The 22491-nt window shown below is 37.8% G+C and overlaps 1 protein-coding gene and 1 non-coding gene across 4 annotated transcripts in view; one reads left to right on the top strand and one right to left on the bottom strand.

Moving 5' to 3' along the window:
- LOC150092591 (low-density lipoprotein receptor-like) overlaps positions 1 to 22491 on the bottom strand; it is a 400302-nt gene that overhangs the window by 237524 nt on the left and 140287 nt on the right. For all 3 annotated transcript variants that reach the window (XM_090414387.1, XM_090414386.1, XM_090414388.1), the window contains one exon: positions 10242 to 10413. In XM_090414387.1, coding sequence (XP_090270513.1) covers positions 10242 to 10413 — 172 coding nt within the window. The remainder of the gene's footprint in view (positions 1 to 10241; positions 10414 to 22491) is intronic.
- Positions 20379 to 20451, top strand: TRNAR-ACG (transfer RNA arginine (anticodon ACG)). Its single transcript has one exon. It is a non-coding gene; the product is annotated as a tRNA-Arg (tRNA).

The raw sequence follows: 22491 nt of genomic DNA, 5'->3' as shown, positions 1-22491 counted from the left end.
GGTAACAATAACATCACTGGAGAAGTGATTAAATATGATGATGAACGTATGGTTACAGAAATGTACCAACTATGTAATATGGTATGGAAAGAAGGGAAAATGTCAGAGGAGTGGGTGAAATCAATATTAGTGACATTATACAAGAAAGGAAATAAGCTAGAATGGAAAATTATAGAACAATTACCTTGACAAGTCACCTTGGTAAAGTAATGATGATGATGATATTGGCAATCTTTGAGAACACAATTGGAAGCATACCTTGCAGATGAGCAAGCAGGATTTAGGAAGGATAGAACTACAATTCAACATATTTTGACAATGAGGTTAATAGCAGAGAAAGCTAGGAGAAAAAACAAAAACATATATACTTGCTTTGTTGATTTTCAGAAAGCATTTGAGAGTATTGACCAAAAAGTGATATTAGCAGTTCTGGAATCCTATGGAATTGATAAAAAACTAATAGCTATATTAAAAGATGCAGTTGCAGCAGTTAGAACAGGTGATGATTTGGGGAAATGGTTTAGAACAAGCAGAGGTACTAGACAGAGGGACCCAATGTCACCAAGCATTTTCATTGCACATTTAGAAAGAGCAATGGACAAACTGAAGGAAGATGCAAAAGGAATATCTATACACAGAATGAGAATTAACAATCTGAGATTTGCAGATGACATTGTTATTATTGAAGAAGACAAAAGAGAATTACAAAAAACACTGAAACTGTTAAATGAGGAAGGGAAGTGATTTGGACTTGTTATGAACTTGGAAAAAACAAAGACAATGGTATTTGGTGAGAAGAACATGAAACAAAAGATACAAGTGGATGGAATTGATATAGAAAATGTAGAACAATTCACATATTTGGGAAGTAAAATGACATATGATTTGGACTAAAAAAGAAAGAAAGATCAGGATTGCAAAGGGAAGAACAAATCTGAAGGCCATGGATAATATGAATTGCTAATATGAATTTGATGACAGAAAGTGTTAGTAGCGAGAATGTTGCGGGAAGAATGAGTGCTCGTTTGAAAGAGAAGTGTGGTGTGAAAAGAAAGGCAAGAAATTGTTAGAGAGTCATTGAAAAAGAAAACGAGTAATTTGAAAACCATAATGGATGGTAAAAAGAACGAAAGTGAGGTGAATGTGGCAGAAGGAAACAAAATTGAGAGAACGAAAGAAACCGGAAATAGCATAACGAAAGGATCGAAAATTGGAAAAATTGAAAGAATGAATGAATGAATCCGTTAATAGTGTAAGCAAGGTTCGAAATTGGGAAAATGGAAAGAATGAATGAAAGTGAAAGTTGGACGCATTGACCTAAAGTACAGAAACTCAAAAGAATGAATGAGAATGAAAGTGTGAAGCGAGAGTCGAGAGTTCGAAAATTAGAAAGATTGAATGATAGAGAGAATGTGATGCAAGATTCAAAAGTTGAATTGGGTTGGATGAGGCAAAAGATGAAATGGATGAGGAGTAAAATTAAGAAAATTAGGGTGAAAATGATTAAAACAAATCTAGCAGGTACGAAAGAGTTAACAAAAGACGAGCGAGTGGCATTGTATTACAACTCCATTATTAAAGATGCGCTGGTAAAATGATAGAGTGATTGAGGCATTGGATATGAAGAGGGAGTGAGAAAAGGAGTTGATGGTTTTAATAGGTACGAATGACTTGACAGAAGACAAAGAGCATGTCAGAATGGATATCAGAAGGCTACTTAGACAGATAAAAGAGAACAGTGTGACAGGAAGGGTAGTAAGCGTGTTGCCTAGTATGACTGTGGTGAGATGAGGCGGAGAGCAAGGATTATGAATGATATGTTGGCTGAATTGTGTGCGGAGAGGGGAATACAATTTGTTAATGTGTGGAATTAGTTTGAAAGATGAAGTGAACTGTATGGGAGCGATGGACTGCATTTGAGTGGTTATGGTGTGAGTCACTTGGAGAGACTGTTACTGGCAAATAGAGAAGTGAATACCAAGAATGAATCAGATCAAGGGGTAAGTGATGTGGAAGAGCAGGAGAGTATGACAGGAGAGATTAAAGAGGTGGTTATGAATGAAGAAGTAAGTGACATGAGTATGGAAAATGAGAGAATGGGTGTGCAAGATGAACAGGGAAACAGGGAGGCTCAGGGTGGACAGGTACACATCAAGAGGAAGGTGGATACTCCAAGAGGATGTGAGAGCATGTGTAGACAGGAAAGGAATGGGATCACCTGTGATCAAGAGGAAACAGTTGGAATTGAAGAGGGTTCTAAAATAAATAAGCAGAAAGGGAAATAGCCCCAGTCGAGCATGGAGAGATCATATCGAATGATATCATCTCTCCATGGTATCAGTGGAACTAGTATAGATCCAGAAATGAGCTGTTGTGTTCATATACAAATTCTAGAAGTGTACAAAACAAGGCAGATGAAATGGTTGCACTAATTGAGTCTGTTCACCCAAAAATTGTTGGAATAAGTGAGACATGGTTAGATGACGACGACATCCTGATAGGAATAGAGATGGAAGGGTATGATGTGTTTCGTGAGGATTGAAGGGGTAAAAAGGGAGGGAGAGTGCTATTGATGATAGAGAAAGAGTTATGTCCATACAAAGTAGAGATGCAAGAGGGAAATAGTGCCAATGGTTTTGAGGTAGTATGGTGTGAAATAGAGGTGAATGGAATGAAATACTTCGTTGGATATTGTTATAGATCAGGAAATGTGGATGGAAGTGACTATGAAATGTATAATCATTTCATAGTCACTTCAAATTAGCCAAGCAAATAAGAAAAGAGTGATCATTATGGATGATTTTAATTATGGCAATATAGACTGGAATGATGAGATTGCAACTGGAAGTAAAGAAAATGAGTTTCTTGAGTTTTTGAGGGATATCTACCTCAGACGGTATGTAACAGAGGGCACATGAGGATTAAGTGTCTTGGATTTGGTCATCTCATCAGAGGATGTAATTATAAATGAAGTGTCAAATCACCCATCAACTGGTGAGAGTGACCATGAGATGATTACCTAGGTGGTTGCCAGCAGTGTGAGGACCTCTGTAAGGAAAGGGTATATATGAAACTACAAGGTGGAGGGGTGATTATGAAGAGCTCAGGAGACAGCTTGCAGGTGTAGCATGGAATGAGAAATTAGCTGGAAAAGAGATCAATGCAGCTTAGGGATTTTCAAAAACTACCTAGTAGATGCAATGTCTAAATGTATTCCAAGGGTGAGAAGGTTAAATAAGGTGGGTGTGAGATGGATGAATAAAAAGATTAAGCATACAGAGAAAAAGGGCATTGTGGAGGCAGCATAAGAGAAATGGAAATAACCAATTCCATGAGGTCTACAAAGACCAAACAAGGAGGGCAACTTGGTTGGTGAGGGTAGCTAAAGAGAGGTATGAACAGCAGTTAGCTAATGAAGCCAAAAAGAATCCTAAGGAGTTCTTTCGATATGTAGCCAGCAAAAGAAAGAATGATTATGAAAGGATGACATCGATTGGAGGAAATGGTATAAAGACAGCTGTTGCAGAAGGTGTGGTGGAGATACTTAATGAGCAGTTCATAAAGGTCTTTCAATCTAGTGAATATGACTTCATGGAAAGATTGAGATCAGTGGATGATGGGGAAGAGAGACTGACTGTAAGTGAGCAAGAGGTGTATGAGGAGTTGAGTAACCTAGATGTAAATAAGGCTGTGGGACTTGATAATATATCACCACGTATTCTGAAGGATTGTGCCAGGGAATTGATGCTAGCCTTGACATTTTTTTTAATATGAGTTTTGCACTGGGTCAAGTTCCTAAGGAGCAGAAGGAGGGCAAGATTGTGCCACTTTATAAAGGAGGTGATAGAACTCAAACATCAAACTATAGGCCGATCTGTGTGTGTCAGGTGTTGTAGTTAAGTTGTTGGAGAAGCTTGTGAGAACTAGGATTCACAATTGGGTTGACAACAATGGTATTATTTTTCATGGACAGCATGGATTTACTAAAGCGAGGTCATGTTTTAGTAATCTATAAACTAAACTTCCTTTTCCTGGATATCGCTCCTCCATACACAACTTGTTGATACCTATCAGATAGAACGTCCAAGAAAGGTGGATGAATATAGTGAAGGAGGCATTGGACACCAACGGGCAGTGAGCCGATGGTTCGTGATAATGATGATGATATCATAGAGCTTTGTAAATCCTAAAAATTCTTCCCTTATATTTTTGTTTTCATTAACAAACCTAATGCCAAGTGAAAGCTGCTCTATCCCAGCAATATCTGCGGCTTCGTCAGCTAACATTCAAAATAGATTTATTTGCAGCATATATAATGCTTTCTCACATTTACATTTCATAAAGTTCTATTAATTGATGTTCAGTTCTTATAGAAGTGTACCAGCCATTTGCAGGAGCTCTTTTGTTTTTTTTTTTCAGGAGCTCATTTGATCTTTTAATTTTAAAATTAAGTCTCCCGCTTCGATCTGAAACTGAAATACATAGTGTAAATTTCCAGAATCACTCATTTGCCCCATAATGGCAAATCATGTGCGGCACGAAATACAATGGCTGATAAAATAGAACTTAATTTAATTCTATTGGACTCTATAGTTTTTTTGTATTGATTTATCAGTTTGACAAATTATGCCTTTTTCTGAATGGTTGTGGATAGTTATAAAATTCTGTGCATCAATAGTAGCTTCTTTATGTCATTGAGATGACAGTGACATGTCACCTCAATGGCACAAAAATTTCAACGTTAAAGATTTTAACATTGGTTAAAATCTTTATATTTTATAAATGGAGTTTTTATAATTGTGCCTTGACAGCCCCGATGTACTTTTGATACAAACAAAACACAATATTTGCAAAATGCACCTTTTCGTAGTTTTGAATAACACAACCATGGTGAGTATTCCTCTAACCAAGCAAATCTAAACTGTCTCTTTCCAGAAGAATCTTTTTTGAAATCATAGTCCTTGTTGGGAACATACGTAATAGAAAGGATTTCAAATTTTAAAGTTGGTGTTATAGCAGAAACTCCAATGTAAGAATCAATATCATATTCTAATAAATTATTTGATGAAATTGGCTCTATGTTCCAGGAATTGGATCAACTTGTGTATCTGAAAGCCATGGGCATCTGCAGAAAATTTTCCAGGGAGGGGGGGGGGGAGGAGCAAAGCTTGTACACAAATAATTACATCAATAAATTTTTATTATAATTACGGCTATTATAGCCTGTTTTTGTTTAGGAGTGTCCCTTGTTTAAATACATTGGCTATCAATACTCAAGAGGGATATATATATTTACAGCATTATTGGTGAGTATAGAAGGCAATTAAGCTAGAATAAAAGAGGTGGAAAAATTTGGTACATACCTGTTTTGATTCTACGATGTCTTCCACTTCCATGATCTCGCAGAAAAACAAAGTTCCGAGGACGGTCACACGACCGAAATGGTTCCACACCCCATTAACCTTGCCCCAGTTGCCACATAAGTATACCCTTCTTCCCCTCCCCCCCCCACAAAAATATGCCCTAATTCAAAATAATATATGTATACATTTATATATATATTATTAATATTAACCCGGGTTATCCAAACTTATTTTCCCGCGTCTAAACACACCCCCACGCTCCCTCCCTCTTCCCCCCCCCCTCCCGTTTGTAAACAACCTTCAGCAAGATCATGGAAGTGGAAGACATCGTAGAATCAAAACAGGTATGTACCAAATTTTTCCACCTCTTTTATTCTACCTTAATTGCCTTCTATACTTACCAATAATACCCTAAATATATATACCCCTTTTGAGTATTGATAGCCAATGTATTTAAATAAGGGACACTCCTAAACAAAAACAGGCTATAGTAGCCATAATTATAATAATAGTGTTTAAGAGGAGTAATATGGGAATTTTTCCCAGAGACTATACTTAATAAATTTTTATTTAATTATTTAATTTTTTTTTTTCCACAAGTAGATTATAGAACTACATACACTTACCTTTTAAAAATGTAATTTTTTTTTTAAATTTTTACAAATTATACTATAAAGTTACAATTCACACTTCACTCAGTAATTCACTACACACAGAGGGCAAACAAACTGGTCGCTGTTCACAACAGTAATGAACAGCAACCAGTAAAAAACAACAGTAATTTTTTTCACAAATCAGAAAAAGATGAACCAAAAACAGGAACACGTTTTATTGCTGCAATAGATGAAACAGGTGTTCTATGATTACCCCGCCAAGGGCGAAACCGGCCAACCCATAATAAAATTTTAAGACAGAAAAGCATCCCATGATCGCTTTGTCTGGTTACATATCTCAATCACTTTTACAATTATAATTTGTGGAATTTTTTACTCAATCCTGAGGGAGGAAGTGCCCCGTTTACCCCCTCTGCAGATGCACATGCATGGAAAGCACATATATTACTTGATTGTTTTTACTTGATGACATGGAGAATTAAAAACACTGGAGAATGCTTTTCTCCAGTGTTTTTAATATTTTCTAGTCCACTCCCTCTGCCATCAGTTTTCCACCATTTAACGAAACTAAACTGTATTATCTTTCCTTTATTTTATTGTTCATAATGAAGGGTGAATTTATATAACTTATATAAACAATTCATTGGGAAAGACAAATAATAAAATTTACAAAAACAACAAGAAGAGTTAACACTCACTATGGAGCCAGACTCACAACTTTTCTAGTCTTCACACATTGAAGACTGGGTCATGTGATCCAGTCTTCAACGTGCCATTCCAAGATAACTGTATTTTTTAAAGAACAGTAAAATATTTTCATTATGAAAAATATTCAAGCATATAATTACACTATATTACAACTGTATATCTACTTAAGGGCTAAAGAGGATGCTGGAAGATTCTTCTTCTTATTATTATTGTCAACACCCGACCTCCATGGAGTCAGAGACTCATCGTGGGAGGTACTCACTATTTCATACAATGCTCATCCAACCACATCTTAAACTGATTCAATGTGTCCACATCCACAACACACTCAGGCAATGCATTCAACTCACCAAACACTCTCCATGCATAGAACCTGCTTCTCACTCCTTTGCTCACACCTTCCTTATACAGTTTCCAGCAACAGCCTCTTGTTCTACTACCCTCTCCAATTCTGTGAAAAATCTCTTCCATGTCTACCTGATAACAACACCTTACCAGTTTATATGTCTCAATCATATCCCCCTCCCCCTTCCTCTTATTCATGAGGCTCTGCAACTTACATTCCCTCAATCTATCCTTGTACTCCACATTCCAAAGACCACTGACTACCTTTGTGAATCTTCTCTGTACCCTTTCCAACATATCCTCGTCACCATGAAAACCCAGTGACAAAATCTGTGCACAATAATCCATATGAGGCCTGATCAAGGCCTTATACAATGGAATCATAACCTCTCTATTTCTGCATGTCAGGGTTCTCCGCATCATTGCCATTATTCGATGTGATGTCTTCACAACTTGTGCAGTGTGGCCCCTGAATTTCAGGTTCTTGTCCACTATCACACCTAGATCTCTCATCTCCTCTACTTCTGTTAAAGTTTCCCCACCAAGTGTATACTTGGCATCCCATCGTTGCTTACCAAATCTCAAAACCTTACACTTGGCAACATTGAATTGACAGTTCCACTTACCCCAACCCATTCATGCAATATATTCATGTCCTCTTGTAAGGCATTAACATCAGCCTGACTGTGCATTGCTCTCCCCAGTTTTGCATCATCTGCAAACAGCTGGATATCACTAGTTAAACCCAACCCAATATCATTAACATACAAATTGAACAACAATGGCCCGAAAACTGACTCCTGTGGCACACCACTGGTGACCTTTCTCTTTTGAGATACTGCACCCCCATATACAACTTTCTTATACCTATCTGACAGCCAGTCACTGATCCAACTCAGATGTCTGTTATGCAATCCCATCTCTTTCAATTTAATTAAGCGTTGGTCATGTGGCAGTCTATCAAAAGCCTTTGCAAAATCCAAGTACACCACTGTATATGCATCTCCTCTGTCCAAGGTATTTGTCACCTTGTTATAGTACATAAGTAAGTTAGTGAGACATGATCTCCCCTTAACAAACCCATGCTGATAACCACAGAGAATACTGCTGTTATCAACCCATATCTGCATCCTATTTCTCACCAATCTCTCCAGTAACTTCACCACAACTCCAGATATACAGACTCACCTATAATTTGAAGCTACAGCCCACCACCTTCATGCAGTGGAACAATTTTACCCTCCTTCCACTCCCTTGGAACCTATGCTGTTACAAGACTTTTATTAAAAAGACATGCCAGTGCTACTGCCAATTCCCTGGAACATTCCCTTAAGATGCAAGGTGATATGTCATCAAATCCTATTGCATTATTGACATCAATCTTATTTATTTCCTCAAATACCTCCTGCTCACTCACAATTAAGCTATCCTCTCCTATGTCTCATGTGTCCTCTACACTCAAGTTCCTCATGATTCCACCCTGATCAGGTTGAAACACACTTATAAATTGATCACTGAATACCTCAACAATGTCTTCTGCAGCAGTTATCTTTCAAGAACTTGAGATATTCACTTTCCTTATTCCCAAATGCTATCTTTTTATTCCAATCTATACCACCATAATTAAATCACCCATAATAATTAATCTTCCTTTGTTCACTAATCCAAGTTGTTTATACATTTCTTCATCACCACCTTCCACATTCCCTATAGCAAACATCCAACTAAATATGTCTTCCTCTCAACCTCTACATTATTACACCACACTGCCTCATAACCATTGCCACTATTTCCATCTTTCATGTCTACCTTATGTGGATTTAATTCCCTGCTATCATGCTATCATGACAGCACTCCCCTCTCTTCTTGCTCTTTTTATTCTCATTAAAAATGATTTGGGGGCAAATAAACTCAATCACTTAAACCATTTCATCCCCTTTATTTCTGATACTTCTGGCATTTGTAAACAAACACAACAGTTCATTTTTAGGTTTCTAGCCAGTCCTATCCTAGCCATATGTTGGTTGTGATTTCCCCACTACACCTGCCAAATCACCTTTATCACGACTTACCACATATTATATTATTATTATTACGGGCAACTCCAGGGAGTCCTTAGACTCATCGAGGGAGGCCCTAAATAAATACCTAAAAGAAAACTATTCGACATTCATACAGTATCTATCATACCTCGCCTTAAACTCATTCACTGTCACAGCATCCACCACAGACTCTGGCAGCCCATTCCACTCATTCACCTCTCTAAAAGTAAAGAACCCAGCTCTAACACCCTTATTAACCACACTTTTTCCCAGCTTCCATGAATGACCCCTAGTCCTCCCACAACCAGCCCTGTTCTCAAAAATATCTTCTGAATTAATTTTATTGAAACCCTTCAGTAATTTGAATGTCTCAATCATATCTCCCCTCCTCTGCCTATCAACCAATTTTTGCAACCCACAAATACTCAAGCTGTTCTCATAAGGTTCATTCCACAGACCTACTATCATCTTGGTCACTCGCCACTGGATCCTCTCAACCTCCTCCCCATCAAGAAGAAACCTAGGTGACCAAATCTGGGCACAGTAGTCGAGATGGGGTCTTATCAAGGCTCGATACAGAGGAACAATTAAGGAATTGTTCCTTAATTGTAACAATTGAGGAACATATACCTCCATATTATTTTGTACACATATATTTATATGTGTATTACAGTGGACAGTGAAAAGAAATAATTAAAATCAATCTTAAATTAATTATTTTTTATTTTCTTGTTTAATGGTGCATCTGAATTTTTGTAAGAGGAATGTTGATGACTTGCAATGTTGAAAGTATTTTTTTAACTTGGTTCTTCTATAAATGAAGTATGCTAAGCAATTATATTCTTGGTTTTAATCTTTCATTCAAGTAAGCAAAACAGTGTTTTGCACGTGAAGTATCTTCACGACTGAGCTACTTGTATATAGAGGCTAAGACTTCACATCAATTGCCTTAGTATGTATCCCATAATGCAATGCACACATCTTTTCAGATATGTATAATGTTATGTATAATGGTAAAGGCCACTACCCAGACCAGTTTTGAACTTTATTGAGATCTCATCAGTGGGCCCCAGACCAAAAAGAGATACTGAGGTATCTCTTCTGGATCTGGCTTTTATTCAAGCTTTATATATAAAAAAGCAACAATGAAATAATAATCTCTAACTCACCTCATTATGGCCTCTTCTGTTACATCTGTCCAGAATATGGTTTCTGACTGTTGAATGCAGTCTAAAGCAACTGCACTGTGCAAATTATCAACAATGGATATATATTCACCTGTTTCAAGATTCATCTTACGAATATCATGCCGATTAGAAAATAAAAGAGCAGTCTGGCCATCTATTTGATTAGAGAATAATTCATTTCTCAGTATAATATATATGTAAGAAAATTTAAATTCACTTACTTTGATAATAAATAACTACTATGGAAATTATTTGAAAGAATAATAAAATAAAAGTGTCTTTTCACTAAATTAAACTGGATTTTTAATATTAAAAACTTTCTCCAGATGTTGAAAGTTTATTTTTCACTTGGTTAGACTATAATAAATTTAATTTAATCCTTTATCCAAGTGTGAGCAAACAAAGTTTGCACCTGAAAATATCTTCAGGACTGGGGTAAGGTAGTACAACACCGGGCAACTCATAGCAAAGGTGGACCAAGCTAACATCACTCCTATCTCAGTATCTCCCATAATGCAAAACACATCTCCTTGTCGTATGCAGAAGATATTTTCAGGCACAAACTTTGTTTGCTCACACTTGGATAAAGGATTAAACTAAATTTATTATTTGTACAGATGTGAACATCATAAACAGCTTGCAGGTGTAGCATTAGCTGAAAAAGAGATCATTGCAGCTTTTGAGATATTAAAGAACTATCCAGTAGAAGTAATATCTAAATGTATTCCAAAGATCAGAAGGTTAAATAAGGTAGGTGTGAAATGGATGAATGAAGAGATTAAGCATGCAAGAGATTAAGCATGCTTAATTGCATGCTTAATCTCTTGCATGCAATTAAGGCAGCATAAGAGAAGGGGTAATAACCAATTCCACGAGGATTACAAAGACCAGGCAAGATGGGTGACTTGGGCGGTAAGAGTAGCAAAAGTGAGGTATGAGCAGCAGCTAGCAGATGAAGCCAAAAAAGAATTCTAGAGAGTTCTTTCAATATGTTGCCAGCAAAAAAAAAAAAATGAATGATTATGGAAGGATGACATTGATTAAAGAAAATGGTATAAGGACAACTACTGCAGAAAATATTGTATAGATACTTAATGAGCAGTTCATAAAGGTCTTTCATTCTTGTGAATGTGACTTCATGGAGAGATTGAGAGCAGTTGATAATGGGGACGAGAGACTGACTATATGTGAGCAAGAAGTGTATGGGGAATTGAGCAAACTTGGTGTTAATAAGGCTGTGGGATTTCACCATGTATTTATAATATCACCATGTATTTTGAAGGAATGTGCTAGAGAGTTGACATCTGCCTTGACATGTTTTTTTAATATGATTCTTACACCAGGTCAAGTTCCAAAAGAGTGGAAGGAGGGCAAGATTTGGCCACTTCATAAGGGAAGTGATAGCACTCAGATAACAAATTACAGGCCTATCTGTATGTCAGGTGTTGTGGTTAAGTTGTTGGAAAAGCTGGTGAGAACTATGATCCAGAAGTTGGTTGACAACAGTGGTATTATCTTTGATGGACAGCATGGATTTGCTAAAGGGAGGTCATGTTTTAGTAATCTATTTACTTATTACAATAAGATGAAGGCCTCATTGAACAGAGGAGAGTAGTATACTTAGATTTTGCAAAGGCTTTTAATAGATTACCATATGATAAGTTGATAGTCAAACTATTGAAGATGAGGTTGGATATTCGATTATATTAGCGCATTTGATCATAGACTGGCTATCTGATAGGTATCAGCAAGTTCTGTATGGGGGAGCAATATCCAGGAAGAGGAAAGTCACTAATGGTGTGCCTTGGGGATATATTTTAGGGCCATTGTTTAACCTGTATGTTAACAATATTGATGAAGATTTGGATAGGGATATTCAGTTGTTTGCAGACGATGCAAAGTTGGGACAAACTATGAAGAGTAGAGAAGATGTTGTGGCCTTACAAGAACACTTGAAATTGAGTGATTGGGAATGGGAATGCAAGTTCAATGTTACAAAATGGAAGGTTTTAAAATTTGGGAAACAAAAATGGGATTTAGAATTTATGCTTGGAGGAGATATATTATTATTATTATTATTCCTAACACCTCCAAGGAGTCCGAAAACTCATCGCGGGAGGATACTTACAACTGTCTCAACCACTACACCGAACCTCTACTACGAATCATCTCCATCAACGCCATCTACCACCCACCTCCACCACCACCACCACCACAACTAGTATTTTTTGTCTGTAAATCGCGTGTGTTCTGAAGGGCTGATTTGTCTGTATGCGGGATGAAAAACCTGAGTTTCTGGGAGAAAAAAGCCCTGCTACCTCCGTATGAGATCGGAGGTATATATTGTTGGAGGTGGAAGAAATAAAAGATCTTGGGGTGATAGTGGTTAAGGATCTGAAATTTAGGGGACACATTGCCAAAATTGTGAAGACAATACAAAGAATTCTGGGAATGATGTGGAGGACACTGACTTGTAGAAGTAAGGAGATTCTTGTTCCATTGTATAAGGCTTTGATTAGACCACATACAGACTTCTGTGTACTGATTTGGTCACCTGATTTTCAAAAGGATGAAGAGATGTTGGAAAGAGTCCAGAGACAACTTACTAAGGTAGTTGCTGATCTCTTGGATGTTGAATATGAGTAAAAGTTTAGAAGATGCAATTTACAGAGTCAAGTAGATAGGAGGAAGAGGAAGTGATATGATAGAGACCTACAAATTAGTAAGGAGTTGTTATAGGATCAATGTTGGAGAGGTTTTATAGTAAACGGTGGGAGATCAAGGAAGAAGCAGGTTTTTTTGCATTTTGAGTTGTGAATGATTGGAATGGCATGCCTTACCTGAGAGAGAGCGTGGTGTCTTCAAGAATTTGAGCGTGTTTAAAGCATGGTATGATGAGCTGTGTGTGTGTGTGTGTGTGTGTGTGTGTGTGTGTGTGTGTGTGTGTGTGTGTGTGTGTGTGTGTGTGTGTGTGTGTGTGTGACAAAAGGACCTCCTAGATGAGTCTTTGACTCCGTGGGGTCTTGGGATAATAATAATAATAAAGGCCAGAGAACGCACATTATTACGTGCAAACTTGGTATCTCTGAGTACCTCAAATAAAGCTTCTCTATAGGATAGTTTGAATAACAATATATTATTATTATTATTATTATCTGACCTCCATGGAGTCAGAGACGCATCATGGGAGGTGCACCTATTGCAAACAATGCTCATCCAACTGTGCCTTAAGCTGATTAAATGTGTCTACATTCACAACACACTCAGGCAATGCATTCCACTCACCAACCACTCTCCACGAAAAGAACCTGTTCCTCACTCTTCTGCTCATATCCTCCTCATACAGTTTCCAGCTATGGCCACTTGTTCTACCCCCCCCCCCTCTCCTATTCTATGAAAAATCTCTTCCATGTCGATCTTATTACAATCGCTGACTAGCTTATATGTCTCAATTTTATACCCCCCTTCCTCTTGCTATTCACGAAGCCTTGCAATTTACATTCTCTCAATCTTCCTTGTACTCCACATTCCAAAGACCACACCACCTTTGTGAATCTTCTCTGGATAATGACCTTCTTTTCATCATAGATTAGACCTTTATTTTTCATATGGTTTAAATATTTGCTTCCTGTTCTTACAAATGTCATTTCTTCTGCCTCTCTTTTACAATGATCTTTCTTTTTAACACTTCATATTTCTAAATCATATAATAGAATGGATATTACAATTACTTTATAAAATTGAAGATTTGTTTTTTATTTTTAGTATTTTATTATTCAGTGTCCTTTTTTTCACAGATTTCTAAAATTTATTTATTTTATCATCTCAATGTTTGTCTTTTTAGATATTTTATTATGAACCTAAATAATTAAATGTGTATGTCTTTGTATTATTTATCTTATCTTATCCTATCCTATTTTTGATATCTAATATGCTCACTGATTTTAAATGCCATGATTTTCGAATGCCAATTATTTAAATTATATTTGTTTGTATTGCTGACTTATTTTATTTAATTCATAAACTTATTGCTGAAATTTCTTCATTATCTTGTAATACAACATACAGTCCACTCTGTATATTTGCAGTTTTAGACAAGGTATTAGAGATTGGTAAGTCAGTAGATTCTCTACCATGTTCAGTGTGTGAAGTTTAAGTTGTTTAGTAATCGACTTGAATTTTACAATAAGTTATGATTGTGTTTGATAAGTGAGATTCATATATTGTAATATTCTTGGATATTTCAAAGCATATGACAGGTTTGCTACATTCTTGTAGATAAAGTAGAGAAGATGAAGGATGAATAAAAAATTTGCCAAAAGGATAGGAGATTGACTCACTAAAGAATACAAGTTTTGTATGGGAGAAACTAGTGTCACAGAAAAGAATACCAACCATTTTTGTGCACAGTGTTCTGTTCTTGAGTCTTACTGTTTAACTTATTTGTGTAGAATTGCAGTTTTTAATGTTAATAGGTGCAGGGTATTGGTGGATCTAAGCTTCAATGAATGGATGAAATATGGATTCTATAATAATGATAAAGTGTGACCTTATATTCAGAAGTGCATTACAAGTGTTGTGAAAGCTATACAATACATTGCTGCTATGATAAGAAGCACACTGACAAGTAGTAAGGGTGCTGTGATACTGTATAAGACACTGGTCAGACCACACTTGTCTGGTGTACTCAAAGTTGGCCACCTAGTTTCCATTATGATGTGCAAACTCTGGAGAAAGATCTACAGATGCATGACAATATCAGGATTCTGTCATGTTGTTTATATCAAGAGATTGAGGAAATGTAAATTGTAGAGCTCAGTGGACAGATGGAAAAGAGATGGTTTAGCTAGTGAGAAACAGAAAGGATTATAGGGCAAGTGAGAGAGAACAAGAAGCCATCCCATGAAGATGCATAAAGGTATAGTAAAACAAGGAGTGAGAAGATTTTCTAGATGAAAAGTGATGGGGCAAGTGAAATGCATTATAGGAATCTAAAACTTCACATGATGCATCTGTCGACTCTATTTGGATTAGTTATTATTATGATGATGCAGGTTCCTCCAGGCATAGGACAGATCGAGGGAGGGACTCTTTCAGGTCTTGCTGCCAAATACCTATAATATCTTTCTTTAAAATCATTACTGAGCTCCTTAGCAACTTGTTGTAAGATGCCCTTACAACATCTACTATTGGCCCACTCATATGTTTCCTAACCAAATCCACATTAGTTTTCAGGAATGATCTTTAATTCTCTCTACCTGAAATGAGCTGTGTTCTATCATATCTCCTCTTTTCTTTTCTATTACTCAAACTTCTGCATTTCTTCATCTTGTCCTCATATGCACAATTCCATATTCCATATATCATCTGTGAATCTTTTTAACTATCTCCTCACTTCCTCTAAACCCAAGTGGTCACATCTTGGCATAGTATTCAATATGTGGTCTTATCAAAGTCTTTTATAGGGGAAGAATAACTTTTTTATTCCTACAAGTTAGTGTTTTTTTCATCACTGCAGTTATTGATGTGATGACAGACAGACACCTTAGCAATTTGGCTACTAAACTTTAACATCCCCCACCCCAGATCTTTTTAACTTCACTGACCACTTGAAGTAAATTACCATTAACATAATAATCAGCCTGCAATGTCCTCAGTCCAAAATGCATTATCATGTGCTTAGCAACTTAAACTGTCATTCACAATCAACAATTCACTGATTTGGCCAGAGAATCAGTCAACCTGCAAGGATTCTATATTATAAATGTCTGTTATGACCTAATTGTGTATCATCAGAAAATAATTATATATTAATTTCAAAATCAATCCCAGCATCATTAAGAACCAAATTAAACAACAACAATGAACCAAGCACAGAACTGTGATATTTCACTGGTCACACTCTTTTTCTTACACCTGTAACCTCTACAGACTATTCTCTGATACTGAATGGCCCAGTTTCCTATCTGTGTCACAAACTTATTTTGCATATCCACATATAACAATCACGAATGTAGAATCTTGTCAAATTATTATTATTATTATTATTATTAGACACCTCCAGGGACTACACGACTCATCGAGGGAGGGCACCTATTCTACAACTCTCCATCTCCACCACTCAACCTCATCCAGCAACTGCATCATCTACACCAACAACATCTATCGCCTACCACCACCACCACCAACACTAGTATTTCCACAGACAATCACAAACATCCATGCCCACGGTGGGATTCGAACTTGCAGCCTTTTGGCTGGAGAGTGGATACACTAACCACTTGGCCAACCAGGCCGGCAAATACCTTGAGAAAATATAAAAAGTATTGTGGTACAAAGCACTTACTGAAAGTAAGGTCAGTTCAGAATTTACCACCAAATGGGGGGGATTGAGATAGCCTTCCCGTGCCCCCCTGCCAGTGGTGTTACCATGTGGTACATTGCTGGTGCTTCAGACAAAAGAAGTCCCAGAGATGAATCACAAGTAACATGAAGATAATGTCTCAAACAAGGCATCCAAAGGTACCAAGTCTCCTGGACCACTTGCAGCAACTATGATAAATACAAAACTTAAAAAGCTCCATGCTGGCTCGATCGTCACATGTAATAACAAGGATCGCGTTGCCTTGTTTGGGTGGAGTGAAAGCTTCGAAAAATAAGTTACAGCCCCCTAAACAACACTCTCTCAAGATATGTTCCTTAAACATAGAAAGACTATCTAAATCCAAAGTCATCGACAAAATAGCCAAAGACAAAGCAATTGATGTCCTGGCTCTCCAGGAAACCCATGTGCCTGATACAGCCCTCAATATACTAAAGTTCCCAGGCCTAATTCTCATGTCATATAACTGCCATCCCAAATATGGCCTGGCAAACTACATCTGGCCTGGCCTCGAGGATATAACCCAATGTGTACCTGATACAGAATACTCCATAGGTATTAAAGTTCAAAATACCACCATCTACAATGTCTACAAACCACCATCGCAATCCTGGCCTGATCAGATGGACCGGCCACCACCTCACCCTGCTATCTATTTTGGTGACTTCAGCTCTCATCACACCATGTGAGGCTATTCCTCTAACAACAGGGATGGTAATAATCTAGTTAACTGGATGGATACATATAACCTGTATTTGATTTACAATGCCAAGCAGGAAGGCACTCTCCACTCAGCCTGATGGAACAGAACCTACACCCCAGATCTGTGCATAGTCTCTAAAGACTCTGAAGACCACCCTCTGCCAACAACCAGAATCATCCTCAACAGATTCCCTAATAGTCAGCATTGTCCTACACTAATAGAGACAGGCACAGCAATCCCAATCATCAGCAGAACACCAATCGCTAGATGGAACCTTTGCAGGTTCAACTGGAATGCATTTGAGAAACAAATCGAGCAAACCATTAGAGCAATTCCACCCACCCCTAATTGCTATCCAAGATTTGTTAAACTAATCAAAACTGCAGCCAAAGCCTCTATTCATAGAGGCTACAGAAAACAATACATCCCATGCTGGAGTAGAGAAACTGAGGAACTTTTAGCCAAATATGAAGAGACTGAAGACCCAATTGTTGCTAAGGAGCTCATACAAATGCTGGATAAAAACAGAAAGGAAAGATGGATCTCAACCATCCATGAACTCGATTTCACCACATCTAACTGGAAAATCTGGTCACTTCTGAGAAAATTAGGTGGGGCAGAACCAACGACACACAAAACAGAGATAACTCCTGATCAAATGGCTAATCTTTTATTGAAAACTTCCAAGATACGTTCCAGCTCTATCAGGAAAATTACTGTGCAGTCTTCCATCAGACAGATCCTGAAGACGGGCCCTGAGCTTCTTGAACTTGTACACCCAGTATCTCAGGAAGAGGTACAGGTAGCCTTAAAACTCACCAAGAATAGCAAGGCGGCAGGAATGGATGGTATCTCCCCGAGTTTCTAAAACATCTCAGTCAACGAAGCCAAACATGGCTAGCCACCCTTTTCTCAAAAATTATAATGACTAGAAAACTACCAAATCTGTGGCAGGAGGCCAAAATAATTGCTGTGCCTAAACCAGGGAATGATCCAAATGATGTCAAAAATCTACAACCTATCTCCTTGCTTTTCTCCACCTTTAAGCTCTTTGAAAGAATTCTCCTTAAAAGAATTTAACCACTCATTGAAAGAGCACTCCCGATTGAACAAGCTGGTTTCAAGCTGGGAAAAAGTTGTTGTGACCAGGTCCTGGCCTTGACAACAGAGATTGAAGAGGCTTCCAGAAGAAACTTAAATCTGGAGCCACTTTCATTGACCTAACATCAGCTTATGACAGTCTGGATCAGGGGCCTCCTCCTAAAGCTAGGAAATAGTTTAAGGCGCAAAAACAGGATCAGAACTAACCAGGGCAGATGTGGCTACCTACTACATAAATGGAGGCTGTTAGACCACCCTTATTATGATTGTTCTCCTGTGGCTCAGACGATTACTCATATGGTGAATGACTGCCCAAGGTGCCAATTTCACTGTGGTGGTCTACAAGACATCCACAAGGTGAAGGATGGATTGGCACAAGGTTTCCTTGGATTGGCTTTCCAAACTGGACATTGACCTGTAGCTGTTTTGTATTCCTTTTGCCATAAGAATAAATAAATAAAGCACCAAATAAGATATGGGAGAGAGGTTGCACACGAATGGGAGCATAGTGACTCATTAGCTAGCTGTTTACCATTTTACTTTTGTTGCATCATTATTTGTTATCTTTTATGAATAATAATAATAATAATAATTATTATTATTATTATTATTATTATTATTATTACTGTTATTATGATTATTATGTGACATCTCCAGGGGAGTCCAAAGACTCATTGAGGGAGGGCACCTACTCTACAACTCTCTGTCTCCACCACTCAATCCACCAACTACAGCGAACTGCATCATCTACTCTAACACTATCTGCTGCCCACCACCAGTATTTTCACAAACATCCATGCCCACATCGGGATTCGAACCTGCAGCCTTTTGGCTGGAGAGCAGATACGCTAACCACTCGGCCAACCAGGCCAGCAAAAAAAAAAAAAGTACATTGTTGTGTCCCATTTTACGCTTTTTACTCTATCTAATAATTCCCGCTTATCTATGTTCTTCTATTATCTACGCACGAGATATCACCAAAATTCTTACTAATACTTAAGTTATTTCTCCCCTTAGTACCTCTAATATTTGTATTTATACTGCGCCTTTTGGGATATTTAGTTTAAGATATTATATACAAAAACAAGGAGAAAGAACTCAAATATGTCTGAAAGTGTAACTATGTTGCAGTCGTGACACTTTATCTTGTTTCTTAACATTAATTTCCCGCATGATTAGGTTCATAATTTTTCAAGTGGTGCATTGGACAGCAATTTCAGACAACTCTTTTAACATTGAACAAAGGTTTATTAAATTCCTCAACATGGTACACTTCAATTTTTTTGTTATTACTCAATTTAATGCTAAACTAAATACTCACAAACTAACATTAGCTTATTACAAGTAATTAGGCTATGATCCTACAATGAGTATTACGATCATGCCGCCATAACAATTCAACACATAAATTCACTTGACATGGACAAATAAGATTAATTCACATTATCTAACTCTTCAAACTTAAGTAGATTAATTAAACCATTTACTCCACTAACATATAACTAGTATTATGATCATGCCTCCGTACACATTCAACACGTAAATTCATTTGACATGGACAAATAAAATTAATTCACACTATTTAACTATTCAAACTTAAGTAGATTAACTAAACCTTTTTCTGCATTCACACAACTATGACATTTTAACTTTCCAATACATTACAATAGACATGTAAAATTCTCAGGACACTTAATTTTTCACATAACATTAACACCAGCCAGCTTACTTTTAATATATTCTGTCAGATACTAAAGTCCTAGTATAAATTTTCCTTGGTCACTTCAACAGTTCCGTATTAGAATAATGATACTTATCACAGACAAATTTTAGTTAACATTAGACATATTTTACAGTACCTTTCTTTCTTGGGTTTTTTTATATGGACCTTTACCTTCTTCTGATTGAACTAGCTTGATATGTTGTCGTGTGTGGGCCAGTGGCGCAACGGATAACGCGTCTGACTACGGATCAGAAGATTCCAGGTTCGAATCCTGGCTGGCTCGTGGATGTTTTACAATATTAAACAGGAATTGCATGTGAAAAAGAGGCTATGGAAGAGATATAAGGAGACAGGTGAAGAGATGCATGAGGAATATAAGACACAGGCCAGAAGAGTGACTCGTGTGGTAAGGAAAGCGAAACTGGAATATGAGAGGAGATTGGCCCTAAGATCCAAAGAAAATCCTAGGGAATTTTTTAGCTATGTGGCCAGTAGGAGGAGAAATGACTGTGGAAGAATGATATTGTGGGATAAAAATGGGAATAGAGTGACTGATGCAGAGGACATAGTGGAATTGTTCAATGAACACTTTATTGGAGTATTTCATCCTAGAGGAGTCAGTTTTAATGCTAGAGGGATAGGACTGGTACGAGGTCTGGAGGTACAGGAGGAGAGTGTGTTTCAGATACTGAGTACTCTGGATGTCAGTAAAGCTGTGGGACTGGATGGTATTTCTCCACGAGTTTTGAGAGAATGTGCTAGCGAATTGACAATACCTTTAACGTGGCTTTACAATGAAAGTCTGGCTTTGGCAAAGGTGCCCAGGGAATGGAAGGAAGGTAAGATAGTGCCATTGCATAAGGGTGGTAACAGACTGGAAGTGTCTAATTATAGGCCAGTCTGTGTGTCATCAGTAGTTGTTAAGATCTTGGAGAAAGTAGTGAGGGACCGTGTACAGCATTGGGCAGATGAGGGTAATGTTATCTGTGAGAATCAACATGGATTTGTGAAAGGACGCTCTTGTTTTAGCAATATGCTAGCCTTTTATAATAAAGTTACAAGAGCATTAGATGAGGGAAAGGCATATACTGCAATTTTCTTAGACTTGGCGAAGGCATTTGACAGGGTGCCACATGATAAGCTGATATTTAAGTTGCAGCACATGGGTCTGGATGTCAGATTGGTCAACTGGATTCAGGATTGGCTGTCTGATAGGTATCAGAGAGTTGTGTATGGTGGAGCAGTTTCCAGGAGGCAGAGGGTTACAAGTGGGGTCCCACAGGGCTCAGTACTAGGACCTATATTGTTTAACCTTTATATCAATGACATAGCCAGTGGATTGCAGGGGGATATTCAGTTGTTTGCGGATGATGCGAAGCTGGGAAGGATTATTAGTAATAGTGCAGATGTGGTAGCCCTGCAAGAGGATTTAAATAAGCTAGATAGATGGGCAAATGAATGGGGCAGTTTAATGCAGCAAAATGTAAGGTCTTGAGGTTTGGGAAACATCGATGGGATTCTGCATACTCTATGGGAGGAGTTATACTGGAGGAAGTAGGGGAGACAAGAGATCTGGGGTTGATGATTGATAGAAACCTGAAGTTTAGGGGACATATTGCAAAGGTGGTGAAGGTAACACAGAGGATTGCTGCTATTATGAGAAGGACTCTGACCTGCAGAGATAAGAAGGTTATCATTCCGTTGTATAAGTCTCTGATCAGACCACACTTGGACTATTGTTCTCAGATTTGGTCCCCAGGATTTGAAGGGGATAAATTAACTGTGGAAAGGATACAAAGACGGATGACAAAGATGGTTTCAGGACTGTACAAAGATAGTTATGAGGATCGGCTGAGAGAATGTGGACTGCAGAGTTTGGTGGATAGAAGAAGGAGAGGTGATACGATTGAGACTTTTAAACTGTTGAGAGGTGGTTACAGGGTTGACACTGGGGAGTTCTTTCGCTTGGTTGATCAGCGGGAAGCAGTGATGACAAGAGGCCATCCCTGGAAGTTATGAAAGGAAACTGTGAGCAAGAGGGTAAGGAGTGGTTTCTTTGTGTGGAGGGTAGTTGAGCCGTGGAATGCATTGCCTGATGGAGTGGTGGGAGCGAGAACGGTCAGTGGGTTTAAGGAGTGGTATGATAAACTTTGTGTTTCTCAGAGGGGACCTCCCCTCGATGAGTCTTGACAGACTTTATGTCTTAGAAAGGACCTCCCTCGATGAGTCTTTTGACTCCTTGGAGGCCTGAATAATAATAATAATATAACCTCACCGATAATCTGCTTCTCCTACGTTCTTTTTAGAGTTGAACTAGACTTAC

Source organism: Typopeltis vanoorti, chromosome 25 (assembly GCF_054136105.1).
Source record: "Typopeltis vanoorti isolate ZY-2024b chromosome 25, IOZ_Tvanoo_1.0, whole genome shotgun sequence".
NCBI lineage: Eukaryota > Metazoa > Arthropoda > Arachnida > Uropygi > Thelyphonidae > Typopeltis > Typopeltis vanoorti.
This window is presented reverse-complemented; position numbering and strand designations above follow the sequence as displayed.